Raw genomic sequence first — 13,108 nt, forward strand, 5'->3', positions numbered from 1 at the left:
GCTTTCTTCCCTGTACACGGGGTGACCGTGGTAGTGGCTGTTAGTCTCCCGTGGGCGTGACTTGGACGCAGCCCTGTTGCGTTTCCGGAGCTGGCAGGATTGTGCAGCTGCACGCACAGGAGGGGTCAGCACCCGCACCCCGGCCGGGTCACGGCTGTTTCCTCCCTGGCATCGCTGACCACACTGCCTTGCACAGGAAGCATGGCCTTGGATGTCTCTGGGCTGAGCCGTGCCGTCCTTCTTCCTCCCGGAAGGGGCGTCCTTGCTGGTCTCCCCAGCCGAGCTGGCTTGTGTCTGACTGCGTGGCCTGCGGAGGGGGCGTTCCTTTCACAGCTCTCCCTTCTGTTCCTGTTTGATGTCTGTTGCGGGGGGGCTGGTCCAGCTGTAGCAGACATAGCAGACGTCCCGCCTGCCAGGACAGGAAGGTTCGGGTGTGGTTCGCTGCATACCTGCTGTGTGTGCCTTTCCTTCCGACACGCGTGGCCCCCTGAGGGGGCAGGGCGGTTAACCCCTAACCAGGTACCACCAGGTACCACGTGGTCCCAGTTCTCCGAGGCCCTCACATCGGGGCACCTTGCCCACCTGTTTTGGCACAGCCTGTGGCCTGTGCACCCCTCACGGCCCCAGACTTCCAGGGACCCGGGTGGTTTAAAGCCACCTGGAGTGCGTATCTTGTGTGGGAAGAAACACCATCGTCTGTTGAAACGAGCGCCTTAAATCGGCCCCTGCCATTTCTGTTCCATCTGGGAACGCTAGGTGGCGCCAGAGCGTTCGGTCCCCAGAGCTTTCCTGCCCAGCGTGGTCACGGGCTTGTGATGGAGAGACCAGCCCTCAGCCACATGTCCTCCTTTCATCAGCCACATGTCCTCCTTTCATCAGCAGAATCCAGTTTTAAACATCAGAGGGGCTGACAGAAACTGCCTGAACCTTCCTCGATTCCCGGATACGTTCACTGTGCTCTAGGAAAGTCTGAGGACCTGACGAGAGCCACATACGTAGGAAAATTGCAGTCTCCCCAGGAGCCATGATTCCTCACTTAGAGCTTCTAGGTATCACCCTTTTCACTGTGTTTTCCTTTTTATTTCTTTAAAGCTCCAATTAGTACCGTAACTGTTGACCATGTCTCCTCGAAGTAGAGGCATGTATCTGTGTACAGACATACCTTGCTGTGTTGTGCTTCACAGATACTGCGTGTTTTCTGTTTGTTTGTTTTACAAATGGAAGGTTGTAGCAACCCTGTGGCAAGCAAGTCTGTTGGCAGCATTTTTGCAACAGCACTGGCTCACTTTGTGTCTCACAGTTTGGTAATCCTCACAGTATTTCAGACTTTTTCACTATCTTATTTGTTACGGTGATCAGTGATCTTTGATGTTACTAATATTATTACTAGAGCTCAGATAATAGTGTTTTTCAGCAATAAAGTCTTTTAAAATTAAGGTATGTACATTGTGTTTTGGTAGGCATGATGCTGTTGCACACTTGGTGGACTATAGTATAGTGTAAACATAGCTTTTATATGCACTGGGAAACCGAAAAGTTCACGTGACTAGCTTTATTACAATGTTCACTTTATTGTGGTGGTCTGGAACCCAACTCGAAACATCTCCAAGGTCTGCCTGTATTATCCTTTAAAATAAGAGGAGAAACATTTAGTCTTCTCAAAGAGCACGACTTCTGCCCCAGTAAACCAGCTGGTTCCCCACTCATTCCAATTACAGAGTTGAAATATGTTACCACAAAGTGTAAGGCGTTTTCTTTTCCAAGCCTCTTTTTCCTTTGCCTGCAGTTTGTCTAGTTTGTTTCCTTCATTAATTACCTGTAAAGGAAGATGACAGACGTTAGGGATATTATAGCACAGGAAAAGCCATCTGAAAATGAAATTCACGTGGCCAGAACCTTCCTTACGAGGATTTTGAGAAACTTTATGAGGTACGGTTTTGGTTTTACAATCCCTTTACTTCTGTGGTGTGATGAATTCGTCTGTTTTATGCTTTAGCTCGTGGGAAACTATCAAAGAGTCAACACATTCCACATTTTGCCACCCGTGTATTTTTCCTCGTTTCTGAGTCATCAGAAGGTTTATGTTATAAATGCTTTCTGGGTTTTCTTTAATATTCGTTGTTGCATAATATTCTTTAATGTTTTTGCCTGTTGGAAGAATGTTTGATCCCCATCAGGTACTTAGAGGCTCAGTTGAACCCTTTCTCCCATCTCGATTGGGCTGTACAAAGTGTCCCTGGTGAGGCTAGATCCGTCTTAAGTTGCAGGAGGGGGCTTCCCTGCTGGCGCAGTGGTTGAGAGTCCATCTGCCGATGCAGGGGACACGGGTTCGTGCCCCAGTCCGGGAGAATCCCACATGCCGCGGAGCGGCTGGGCCCGTGAGCCATGGCCGCTGAGCCTGCGCGTCCGGAGCCTGTGCTCCGCAATGGGAGAGGCCACAGCAGTGAGAGGCCCGCGTACAGCAAAAAAAAAAAAAAAAAAATTGCGGGAGGAGGAGGGGCGAGCATGGGCCATGTGCTCCTGCAGCAGCTTTACCCGGGAGGCCCTGGGATGTTCCTACGTCGGCTGCAGGGATGTCCAACTGGACATGCTGTTTCACACCTGGGCAGGTGTGGTCAAAAACCTAATAAGCCACCCACGGATGGTGGGGGCGGTGGGGAGGCGGGCAGGGAAGGCTCCTGCCACATTCAGAAGCCCTGGCAGGAATGGACTGGAGCCTGTTGGTCTTAGGGTGTGGTGATTCCCATGACAGGAACCCTTAGATGACTTCGGACGCTCTGGGAGGCTCAGAGGAATACATGTCCACCAGTCCCCGTTAACTGCAGGATAGCTGTGTTCACTTAGTGAAGTGAGTGAATAAATAAATACAGTCAAAACTCCACGGGACCCAGCTCAAGCTTTTCTGCAGCCCAGTGCCTTCTCCTTAAACAGGCTAAGGGCCCGTGCAAAGTTGCACTGACACCAGACAGACAGAAGATGCTGCTGTGTCTTGGGGGTGGGGCAGCGGGGGTCATGGGCAAGATTCATGTACTTACTTAGAATAAATTTGGAAGCCTAAGGGCTGGTTCACATCCTGGGGCCTGTGATTCTCGCCCGGGGATGTTCTCCGGTAACGAACCTGTACAAAGAGCGTTGGTGCCCAGATGCAGTGGGAAGCACCTGACAGCGATGCAGTAAATCACCCGGGAATCGTTTCTGCCTCCCACTCCTTTCTTCGCCTGAAGTTGTCCTTGGTGTGAAGTCCCTGAGCCATCTGCATCCTTTTTCAGGAGGACTGAGCTGAGCTGGAGGCCACACTCCTGGCACGTCACCAAGTTCTCCGACAGCCACCCCGAGACATCGGCATCTCCATTCCCCTCTACCAGCTCCTGCCCCTTGTGGCCAGGCCAGCACCACGCCAGGTAGGCACACCTTTCCCGCCGGGCTGGGAAACTGGTTTCACTTTCTGCCACACTCATGACTTCCCTGCCTTGTCGTAATTGTGCATTTCTCACTTTTAGTTTTTGTTGAGGTACAGTTAATTTACGATATTATTCATTTCCGGTGTACAACATAGTGATGCAAAATTTCTATAGCTTATACTCCATTTAAAGGTATCATAAAGCATTGGCTCCGTTCTCTGTGCTGTACAATATATCCTTGTAGCTTATTTATTTTATAGCTTATACCCCTTCCTCCCCTACCCCTATCTTGCCCCGTCGCCCTTCCCTCTCCCCACTGGGAACCACTGATTTGTTCTCTACGTCTGTGAGTCTGCTTCTGTTCTGTTATATTCGTTTGTTTCTTTTTTTACGTTCTACATATAACTGATATCATACAGTATTTGTCTTTCTCTGTCTGACTTAGTTCATTAAGCGTAATACCCCTCTAGGCCCATCCATGTTGATGCAAATGGCAAAATTTCATTCTTTTTTATGGCTGAGCAGTATTCCATTGTGTGTGTGTGTGTGTGTGTGTGTGTGTGTGTGTGTGTAAGATATACCAATCTTCACCTCGTAAATAATGCTGATATGAACATTGGGGTGCATGTATCTTTTCAAATCAGTGTTCTCATTTTCTTTGGGTATATACCCAGGAGTGGAATTGCTAGATCATAGAGTAGTTCTATTTTTAGTTTTTTGAGGAACCTCCATACCGTTTTCCACAGTGGCTGCACCAGTTTACATTCCCACCAATAGTGAACAAGTGTTCCTTTTTCTCTACGTCCTCACCAGCAGTTGTTATTTGTTGTCTTTTTGATGACGGCCATTCTGGCAGCTGTGAGGTGATACCTCATTGTGGTTCTGATTTGCATTTCTCTGATTAGTGATGTTGAGCACTTGCCATGTGCCATCTATATGTCTCCTTTGGAAAAATGTCTGTTCAGGTCTTCTGCACATTTTTAAATCAGGTTTGTTTTTTTAGATATTGAGTTGGATGGGCTGTTTATATATTTTGCATATTAACCCCTCATTGGTCATATCATTTGCAAATATCTTCTCCCATTCAGTAGGTTGTCTTTTCATTTTGTCGATGGTTTCCTTTCCTCTGAAAAAAAAAAAAAAAGGCCTTTAATTTTCGGGATTTCCCTGGTGGCGCAGTGGTTAAGAATCCGCCTGCCAATGCAGGGGACACGGGTTCGAGCCTTGGTCCGGGAAGATCCCCCATGCAGTGGGGCAACTAAGCCTGTGTGCCACAACTGCTGAGCCTACGCTCTAGAGCCCGCAAGCCACAACTGCTGAAGCCCACGTGCCTAGTGCCTGTGCTCCACAACAAGAGAAGCCACCCCAATAAGAAGCCTGTGTACCGCAATGAAGAGTAGCCCCTGCTCACTGCAACTAGAGAAAGCCTGCGTGCAGCAACAAAGACCCAACACAGCCATAATTAATTAATTATTTATTTTTAAAAAAAACGCCTTTAGGGCTTCCCTGGTGGCACAGTGGTTGAGAGTCCGCCTGCTGATGCAGGGGACACGGGTTTGTGCCCCGGTTCGGGAAGATCCCACGTGCTGTGGAGCGGCTGGGCCCGTGAGCCATGGCTGCTGAGCCTGCGCGTCCGGAGCCTGTGCTCCGCAACGGGAGAGGCCACAGCAGTGAGAGGCCCGCGTACCGCAAAAAAAAAAAAAAAAAAAAGGCCTTTACTTTTAATTAGGTCCCATTTGTGTATTTTTGCTTTTCTTTCTTTTGTCTTAGGAGACAGATCCAAAAAAATATTGCTACAGTTTATATCAGAGAGTGTTCTGCCTATGTTTTCCTCTAGGAGTTTCATGGTGTCTGGCCTTACATTTAGGTCTTTAATCCATTTGGAGTTTATTTTTGTGTATGGTGTTAGGGAGTGTTCTAATTCATTCTTTTACATGTAGCTGTCCAGTTTTCCCAGCACCACTTACTGAAGAGGCTGTCTTTTCTCCACTGTATATTCTTGCCTCCTTTGTCATGGATTAATTGACTATATGTGTGTGGGTTTACTTCTGGGCTCTCTATTCTATTTCATTGTTGTATGTGTCTGTTGTTGTGCCAGTACCATATTGTTTGATGACTGTAGCTTTGTGGTATAGTCTGAAGTCAGGGATTGTGATACCTCCAGCTCTGTTCTTCTTTCTCAAGATTGTTTTGGCTCTTCAGGGTCTTTCATGTTTCCATGCAAATATTAAAATTATTTATTCTTGTTTTGTGAAAAATGCCCTTGGTATTTTGATAGGGATTGCATTGAATCTGTAGATTGCCTTGGGTAGTATGGTCATTTTAACAGTATTCTTCCAGTCCATGAACACGGTATATGTTTCCATCTGTGTATGTCATCTTCAGTTTCCTTCATCAGTGTCTTACAGTTTTCTGAGTAGGTCTTTTACCTCCTTGGTTAGATTTATTCCTAGGTATTTAGTTCTTTTTGATACAGTGGTAAATGGGATTGTTTCCTTAGTTTCTCTGTCAGATAGTTCATTGTTAGTATGCAACACGTTTTTTTGTATTGATTTTGTATCCTACAACTTGACCAAATTCACTGATGAGCTCTAATAGTTTTTTGGTGGCATCTTTAGGATTATCTATGTACAGGAAGTCCCCTACATATGAACGAGTTCTGTTCTGAGAGCACGTTTGTAAGTCCAGTTTGTTCGTTAAGTCCAACAAAGTTAGCCTACGTACCCAACTAACACAGTCGGCTATATGGTACTGTACAGTAAGAGTTTTATAATACTTTTCACACAAACAATGCATTAAAAAAAAACACAAAAAATAAAACATTTTTAATCTTATAATACAGTACCTTGAAAAGTACAGTAGTCCAGTACAGTAGCTGGCATCCAGGGGCTGGCATCGAGTGAACAGGCCAGAAGAGTTACTGACTGGAGGAGGGAGAGGAGGTGGGAGGTGTAGAGCTGAAGGATCGTCAGCCGTAGTAGACAGAGGGGGAGCTGCAATTTCACTCACTCCTCATGTTGCTGGCACAGGGTTTGGTTCCTTGCCGGATTCAATTCTATCTACCCTCTTGAAAAAACGATCCAGTGATGTCTGGGTAGTAGCACTTTTTTTTTTTTTTTTTTTTGCGGTACGCAGGTCTCTCACTGCCGTGGCCTCCCCTGTTGCGGAGCACAGGCTCCGGACGCGCAGGCTCAGCGGCCGTGGCTCACGGGCCCAGCCGCTCCGTGGCACGTGGGATCCTCCTGGACCGGGGCACGAGCCCGCGTCCCCTGCATCGGCAGGCGGACTCTCAACCACTGCGCCACCGGGGAAGCCTGGTAGTAGCACTTTTCTTCTTGTCATAGATGACACTGTAGCACTGGATTGCATTCTGAACGGCTGCTGCAGCCTTTGTGTACCGTTCTAAGTTTGGGTCCTGTGCCTCGAAAACTAACAGTGCCTCCTCAGGTAAAGAAAATCCCCTGCCGTTTCCTGCATCGTGAATCTCCTTGGTTCTTCAGCTACTTCTTCCTCTTGTTCCTCTTTGTGCTTTCTCTGGGCCTCCAGTTCTGTCAGGTCTCCATTAGTAAGCTCCTCGTGTTACACAGCAAGGAGTTCAATGAAATCATCGTCTTGCAGATCCCGCTTGAAATAAAGGTACTGTACTACTGTACTCTGCACAGTACTGTACGGTACACAGAAGCACAGCCACTGGTAGAGGATGCACGCACGTGACAATGTGCCAGACACGTGAACTAAGTTATGTGATTGGACAGGCGACTGCGTGTTGCCGTCTTTGGAAGTTCTCAACCTGAAGGTTCGTAGGTAGGGGACTTGCTGTACAGTGTCACGTCATCTGCAAGCAGTGACAGCAGTTTGACTTCTTCCTTTCCAGTTTGGATTCCTTTCATTGCTTTTACTTTGATTGCCGTGGCTAAGACTTCCAAAAGCATGTTGAATAAGAGCGGTGAGAGCGGGCATCCTTGTCTTGTTCCTGATCTTAGAGGAAATGCTTTCAGCTTTTCACCGTTGAGTATGATGTTGGCTGTGGGTTTGTCATAGATGGCCTCTATTATGTTGAGGTACGTCCCCTCTATACCCACTTTGTTGAGAGTTGTTATCATAATGGGTGCTGAATTTTGCCAGAACCTTTCTCTGCATCTCTTGAGCTGATCATATGTTTTCATCCTTCAGTTTGTTAATGTGGTGTCTCACGTGGGTTGGTTTGTAGGTGTGGAACCATCCTTGCATCCCTGGGATAAATTCCACTTGATCATGGTGTATGATCTTTTCAATATATATTTTGGATTCAGTTTGCTATTATTTTGTTGAGGACTTTTCATCTATGTGCATCAGTGGTACTGACCTGTAATTTTATTTTTCTGTGATAGCTCTGTCTGGTTTTTGTATCAGGGTGATGCTGGCCCTGTAGAATGAGTTCAGAGCATTCCTTCCTTTGCAATTTTTAGGAAAGTTGGAGAAGGAAAGGCATTAGTTCACCAGGTGAAGCCATCTGGTCCTGGACTTTTGTTTGTTGGGAGTTATTTAGTTATTTTTTTAGATTGAGTTTCATTACTGGTAATTGGTTTCTTCATATTTTCTACTTTCTGGTTCGGTCTTGGGAGATTGTACTTTCCTAGAAATTCGTCCATTTCTTCTAGGTTGTGTTTCTGTGGTATCAGTTATAACTGTTTTCATTTCTGGTTTTATTGATTTGGGGCCCTCTTTTGTTCTTGACGCGCCTGGCTAAAGATTTATCGATTTTGTTTACCTTTTCGAAGAATCGGCTTTTAGTTTTATTGATCTTTGTTAATGGCTTTTTAGTCTGTATTTCATTTATTTCTGCCCCAATCTTCATGATTTCTTTTCTTCTGCTAACTTTGTGCTTTGTTTGTTCTTTTTCTAGTTCCTGTAGGTATAAGGTTAAGTTGTTCGAGCTGTTTGTTTGTTTCCTGAGGTAAGCTTGTGTTGCTCTAAACGTCCCTCTTAGGACTGCTTTTGCTGTCCCATAGATTTTTCCTATAGATTTTGGCTTGTTGTGTTTTAAATAGCATCTTTCTTGACCTGAGAATGATGTTCTTTTTCTGATGAGAAAAGGCCGTGGACACACCGTTACTGGTAGGACTCTAAATTTTTTCACTGAGCAGGCAGGTGTATAATGCCTGAAAACAAAAAATAAAACACCAAGAGAAACGACAGGCAAGTGTGCTTCCTCATTTATGTTGTCCAGCTGATAAGTCAGGAGCCTGGAGGCTTCGCTTTCTGGCTGAATCCCTTTGGGCCAGCCGAGTGGGATGGCTGTCCACGTCCCCCACGTGTCCACAGCCACCACGTTACTTATTGCTGGGCAGGTATTTTGGCCAAAGCTCCCCCAGGAAATTCTGTTAAACACCAGCACTCTCTCCCCAAACCCCAGGTTGCTGTGTGGAGGTACAGGGGAGACCAGGGGGCTTCACAGCCCATGTGCCAGGCTTGGTGGTTTCTTGGTAACTGTGAGACAGAGGATGTTAGAATGGTGAGCTGGTGGAAGCGGGGGGGGGGGGGCGCTGCTCAACCTGGCTTCTCTGGAGCCCACATTTTGGGGTCAGAAGGGCTAATGCAAGGCACACATGGGAGAGCACCATGGGTGTGTTGGCTTGGAGACGTTCCTCCTGGCCACGTGGAGCGTCCAGTCACCTGAGGCTAGTGGCCAGTGTCTTCACTGGTCTATTAGAAGGATGATGGTAACAGCAGTAGTGTGGCTGTGGGGTATGTACACCAGTGCACGTGTGAGTGTGTGTGTGTACCTCTGTGTGTGTGTGTATCTGCGTGTGTGCATATTTGTGGTATGCGTGACTGTGTGTGTCTGTATGTGTGTGTGTGTGTGGAGCTAACATAACTATTTCAAAATGAGTTTTCGGCTGTCAGTAAATACTGGTCTGCTGTGAAGGAAATAGGTCTTAAATACAGTATTACCTGTTTCAAGCCGTAAGAGATTATAATAGTTGGAGTCCAGGGTGTTTTTGAAAAACCAGATTCTCCTCCGTGTGGTAAAACTTAAGTAAAAAGCGGGCCTTATATTTCATTAAGCCCGTTTGGTGGTTTCTTGATTAAAGAAACATATACGCCCTGTGGAAGAAGTGCTTAGCTTTGTTTATGTTTGGTTGGACTTAGAATCTCCTGGAAAAATCCCCTCAGGAATACTGGTGGGAGGATGGAGAAGACCATGCTCCGTTTCTGCGAAGGGTACCTGGTCTGTCCTCTGCAGACATGGCGTGGAACGGTCATTGCCTCCCTCGTATGACTTAATGAAAGCACTTAACACGCCTGGAGAAATAGTTTCATTATTGAGAGCTTTAAGTGTGCAGTAGTAGCACTATGTCTAAAAAACAAGTACATACGTTAGTCTTACAATACTTTATTGTTAAAAAATGCTAATCATCATTGGAGCTTTCATTAAATCACAGGCATACGTCATTTCAAAATGAGGTATGCCTGTGATTTTAATATCTGGGTTTGGAAAAGTCATGTTATCTCTGAACTTGCCTTTTTAAGTTGAAGATCGTTCTCTTTTGATGGCTTTCTTTGTGTTAGCAGTCCGTAGTATGAATCATTTCCTGCCCTCAACCAGGGGTCCACAGACTCGTCTCGCAGGGGGCCAGACAGGATTGACACCGCAGGCTGGTGGGCCAGTGTCCGCGGCAGCCGCGCAGCTCTGCCGTTGGGAGCAAAGCACACAGCCATGACCGAGTTCCCGTCAAACTCGAGTTATGAGCACTGAAATCGGAATTCCGTATCATTTTCACGCATCAGGAAGTACTCTTTTGATTCCGTGCCCTGCCCCGCCCCGCCCCCATTAAAAAACTCTAAAAGCCGTCCTTAGCTCATGGGCTGCGGTTTGCTATCTGCGACACTTAACCGGTGATTGAGGATGAAGGTGTTCACAGGGGCATTGCCTGCTGCTGCCTGCTCTGGACCTGGTCCAGCCTGTGGGTGTCGAGCTGAGAGATGTACCGCGGCGTGGAAGGTTTTCTGTTTGGGGACAGGCGTCGTGTGGGTAGGACTCGGTCCTTGCAGCCTGCCCTTGGAAAGCTGCTCTTTGAAATGGGAAAACTTAGACGCGCCGCACCCAGGGGTCTCGCTCCGGGACGAGTGGCTGCCTTCTGCCCAGGGCCAGCCGCTCCTACGTGCATTGTCTCATCTTGCCCTTTGTTGCAACATGACTCTAAAGCACGCTGTTGCCTGTGGTTCTTGTTTCCTAGCTCTTCGTCCCAGGACCTGTCAAGCGGCCTGTGGGAGCAGACGCATCTGCAGCGCGCCTCTGACCACTTCAGCTCCCTGGGGAGTGTGGACAGCCTGGACCAGCCTGCCCAGTCCTACCCGTCCGGGCGCCTCTCGGCTGCCAAGTCCAACAGCAGCATCGACCACCTGGGCGGCCCAAGCAAGCGGGACTCCGCTTACGGCTCCTTTTCCACCAGCTCCAGCACGCCTGACCACACCCTGCCCAAGGCGGATGCCTCCTCTGCTGAGAACATCCTCTACAAAGTAGGCCTTTGGGAGGCCTCCACCGGAGGCAGCGACCGGCAGGGCCTGGCTGCCGGCGACCCTCAGTGTGTGGACGAGAGGCTCGGGTGCTTCCCCCCCAGGGTCCCCTGTGACAGCAGCAGGAGCCCCAGGCCCGAGGACAGCCCTGAGCCCAAGCTAGCTGCTTCCGGGAGGTCCAGTTTTGGGCCAGTCTGGTATGTTCCCGATAAGAAGAAGGCCTCTTCGTCCCCTCCTCCGCCCCCTCCCCCTCTCCGCAGTGACAGCTTTGCGGCCACCAAGAGCCACGAGAAGACCCAGGGCCCTCCATTCTCAGAGGCGGCCACCACGCAGCACCCTCCGGGCCTGACCCGCGCTCAGTCCCACAGCGACTGGCGACCGGAAGCGGCCGATCAGCCGCAGAGACCAGCGCGCCTGGGCGACGGGAGGAGAGCCGGAAGCTCGGGCTGCGCGCCGGGTGTCCCCCTGGACTGCGGGTGGCCGCCGTGCGACAGCGGGGCCAGGGCCCTCCTGGGGGCCCCCAGCCGGCTCCAGGCCTCCCTGTCCAGCACGGACGTGCGCTGCCCGCCACCTTCGCCCGCGTGCCAGCACCCGCGCCACTCCAGCGACGAGAGCCCCTTCTTTCACGAGGGACCCAGTGCCGCCACGTGGCTCAGGGAGCAGCCGCCTGCTGAGCGCTTCCCGGATGACAGCCCCGCTCCGGTGGGGCGGCCCAGCGCTGGCGACCAGAAGGGGGACAGTGGCGCTCAGAGCCGCTACTACTGCGTGACCTCCAGACGCGGCCCGCAGGGCGGCGCCCCGGCCGCGCAGCCCCGCTGCTACCCGCCCCGGCTCGAGGGGCCCCCGGGCGCCCGGCAAAGGGGGAGGGTGGCGCCGGCGGACAGGGAGGCCGGGGTCCACTGCGAGGGAGCCGAGGAACCGCCCGCGGCCGGCCTCGTGGAAACGGCGAGTGTGAAGAGGGTCGCAGGCGGCTTCGCGTGGGGCCACGCGGGCGGCGAGATCTGCCCCCTGCAGACGCCCATGCTGCACTCGCTGACCCAGGAAGGGGCGCGCCGGCCCGAGGCCGGCCACGAGGGCGCCCCGGAGAGGCCCCCACCCGAGGCCCCGGCGGGCAAACCCATGCGGAGGAGCGACCGTTTCGCCACCACCCTGAGGAACGAGATCCAGCTGCGGCGAGCCAGGCTGCAGAAGAGCCGGAGCACGGCAACCCTGGCCGGCGCCGCGGAGGGGGACGAGACCACCGCCGAGGCAGAGGCGCGCGACTGGGGGGTGCAGCCGGCAGGGAGCGCCCCGGAAGCCGCCTTCTCCAGCACATATAAGGACCACCTGAAGGAAGCGCAGGCCCGCGTCCTGAGGGCCACGTCGTTTAGGCGCCGCGACCTGGAGCCCAGCCAGTCGGACCCCGACACCCTCCCTCGCGTCTGGGAGGCAGCCCCGGCCAGGCTGCCCTCGAGCGCCGGCGGTGCGCTGCACGGCCCGCGCATCGCAGGCCGGAGGCGCTTCACGGCCGAGCAGAAACTGAAGTCCTACTCCGAGCCCGAGAAGATGAACGAGGTGGGGCTCGCGGGGGATGAGCGCCCGCGCCAGCGCCGCGCACCTCCCGACGAGACCGTGCGCACCTTTGCCGACAGGTGGAAGTTTTTTGAGGAAACCAGCAAGCCCGTAGGCCAGCGGTCGGGGCTGAGGCCGGCACCCTGTGGGTTCCCCAAGGAGAAGCCAGAGAGGCCTTGGACAGCGGGCCCTGGAAAGGAGGGAAAGGTGGGGAGATCAGACCCACCTCAGAGGCTGGGAACCTTTGCAGAGTATCAAGCCTCGTGGAGGGAACAGAGGAAAGCCCCGGAAGCCAGGAGTTCTGGGAGGTACCACTCGGCAGACAACATCCTGGACGTGGGTCTGGACCAACACGAGAGGCCACAGTACATCCACGGAAGGTCCCGGTCGTCGCCCTCGACCGACCTCTACAAGCAGGTAAGCGTCCTGCAGGGAGCCAGGACAGAGCCACTGCAGTCCCATCTTAAGGTGCGTATAGGACAGCCCCAGGACATCATGGCCCATTGCCGTTGTGACTTGTGTCCAGCCGTCTGAGCGTTTACGTGCACCAGCTTTTCTAGTATCAGCACCTGGGGACAGAGGCGATACACGCATGACAATTGCGAGTGCCCTGTTCTCACCCACGTCTCGAGTTCCCAGCCTCATTGTCAGCTCTC

At 51.2% G+C, this 13,108-nt stretch overlaps 1 protein-coding gene across 7 annotated transcripts in view; it reads left to right on the top strand.

The window, feature by feature from the left end:
* Positions 1–13,108, top strand: part of SHROOM2 (shroom family member 2) — a 134,896-nt gene that overhangs the window by 72,164 nt on the left and 49,624 nt on the right. For 4 of the 7 annotated variants that reach the window (XM_027095558.1, XM_027095557.1, XM_027095562.1 and 1 more), the window contains exons 3-4: positions 3,270–3,401; positions 10,622–12,869. The exons of 1 other annotated variant lie outside the window; for it this stretch is intronic. In XM_027095558.1, coding sequence (XP_026951359.1) covers positions 3,270–3,401; positions 10,622–12,869 — 2,380 coding nt within the window. The remainder of the gene's footprint in view (positions 1–3,269; positions 3,402–10,621; positions 12,870–13,108) is intronic. 2 more of the 7 variants (XM_027095561.1, XM_027095563.1) reach the window with 2 other exon arrangements.

This window comes from Aethalodelphis obliquidens, unplaced genomic scaffold (assembly GCF_003676395.1).
Source record: "Aethalodelphis obliquidens isolate GAN/ISIS:26980383/991018 unplaced genomic scaffold, ASM367639v1 scaffold91, whole genome shotgun sequence".
Lineage (NCBI taxonomy): Eukaryota > Metazoa > Chordata > Mammalia > Artiodactyla > Delphinidae > Aethalodelphis > Aethalodelphis obliquidens.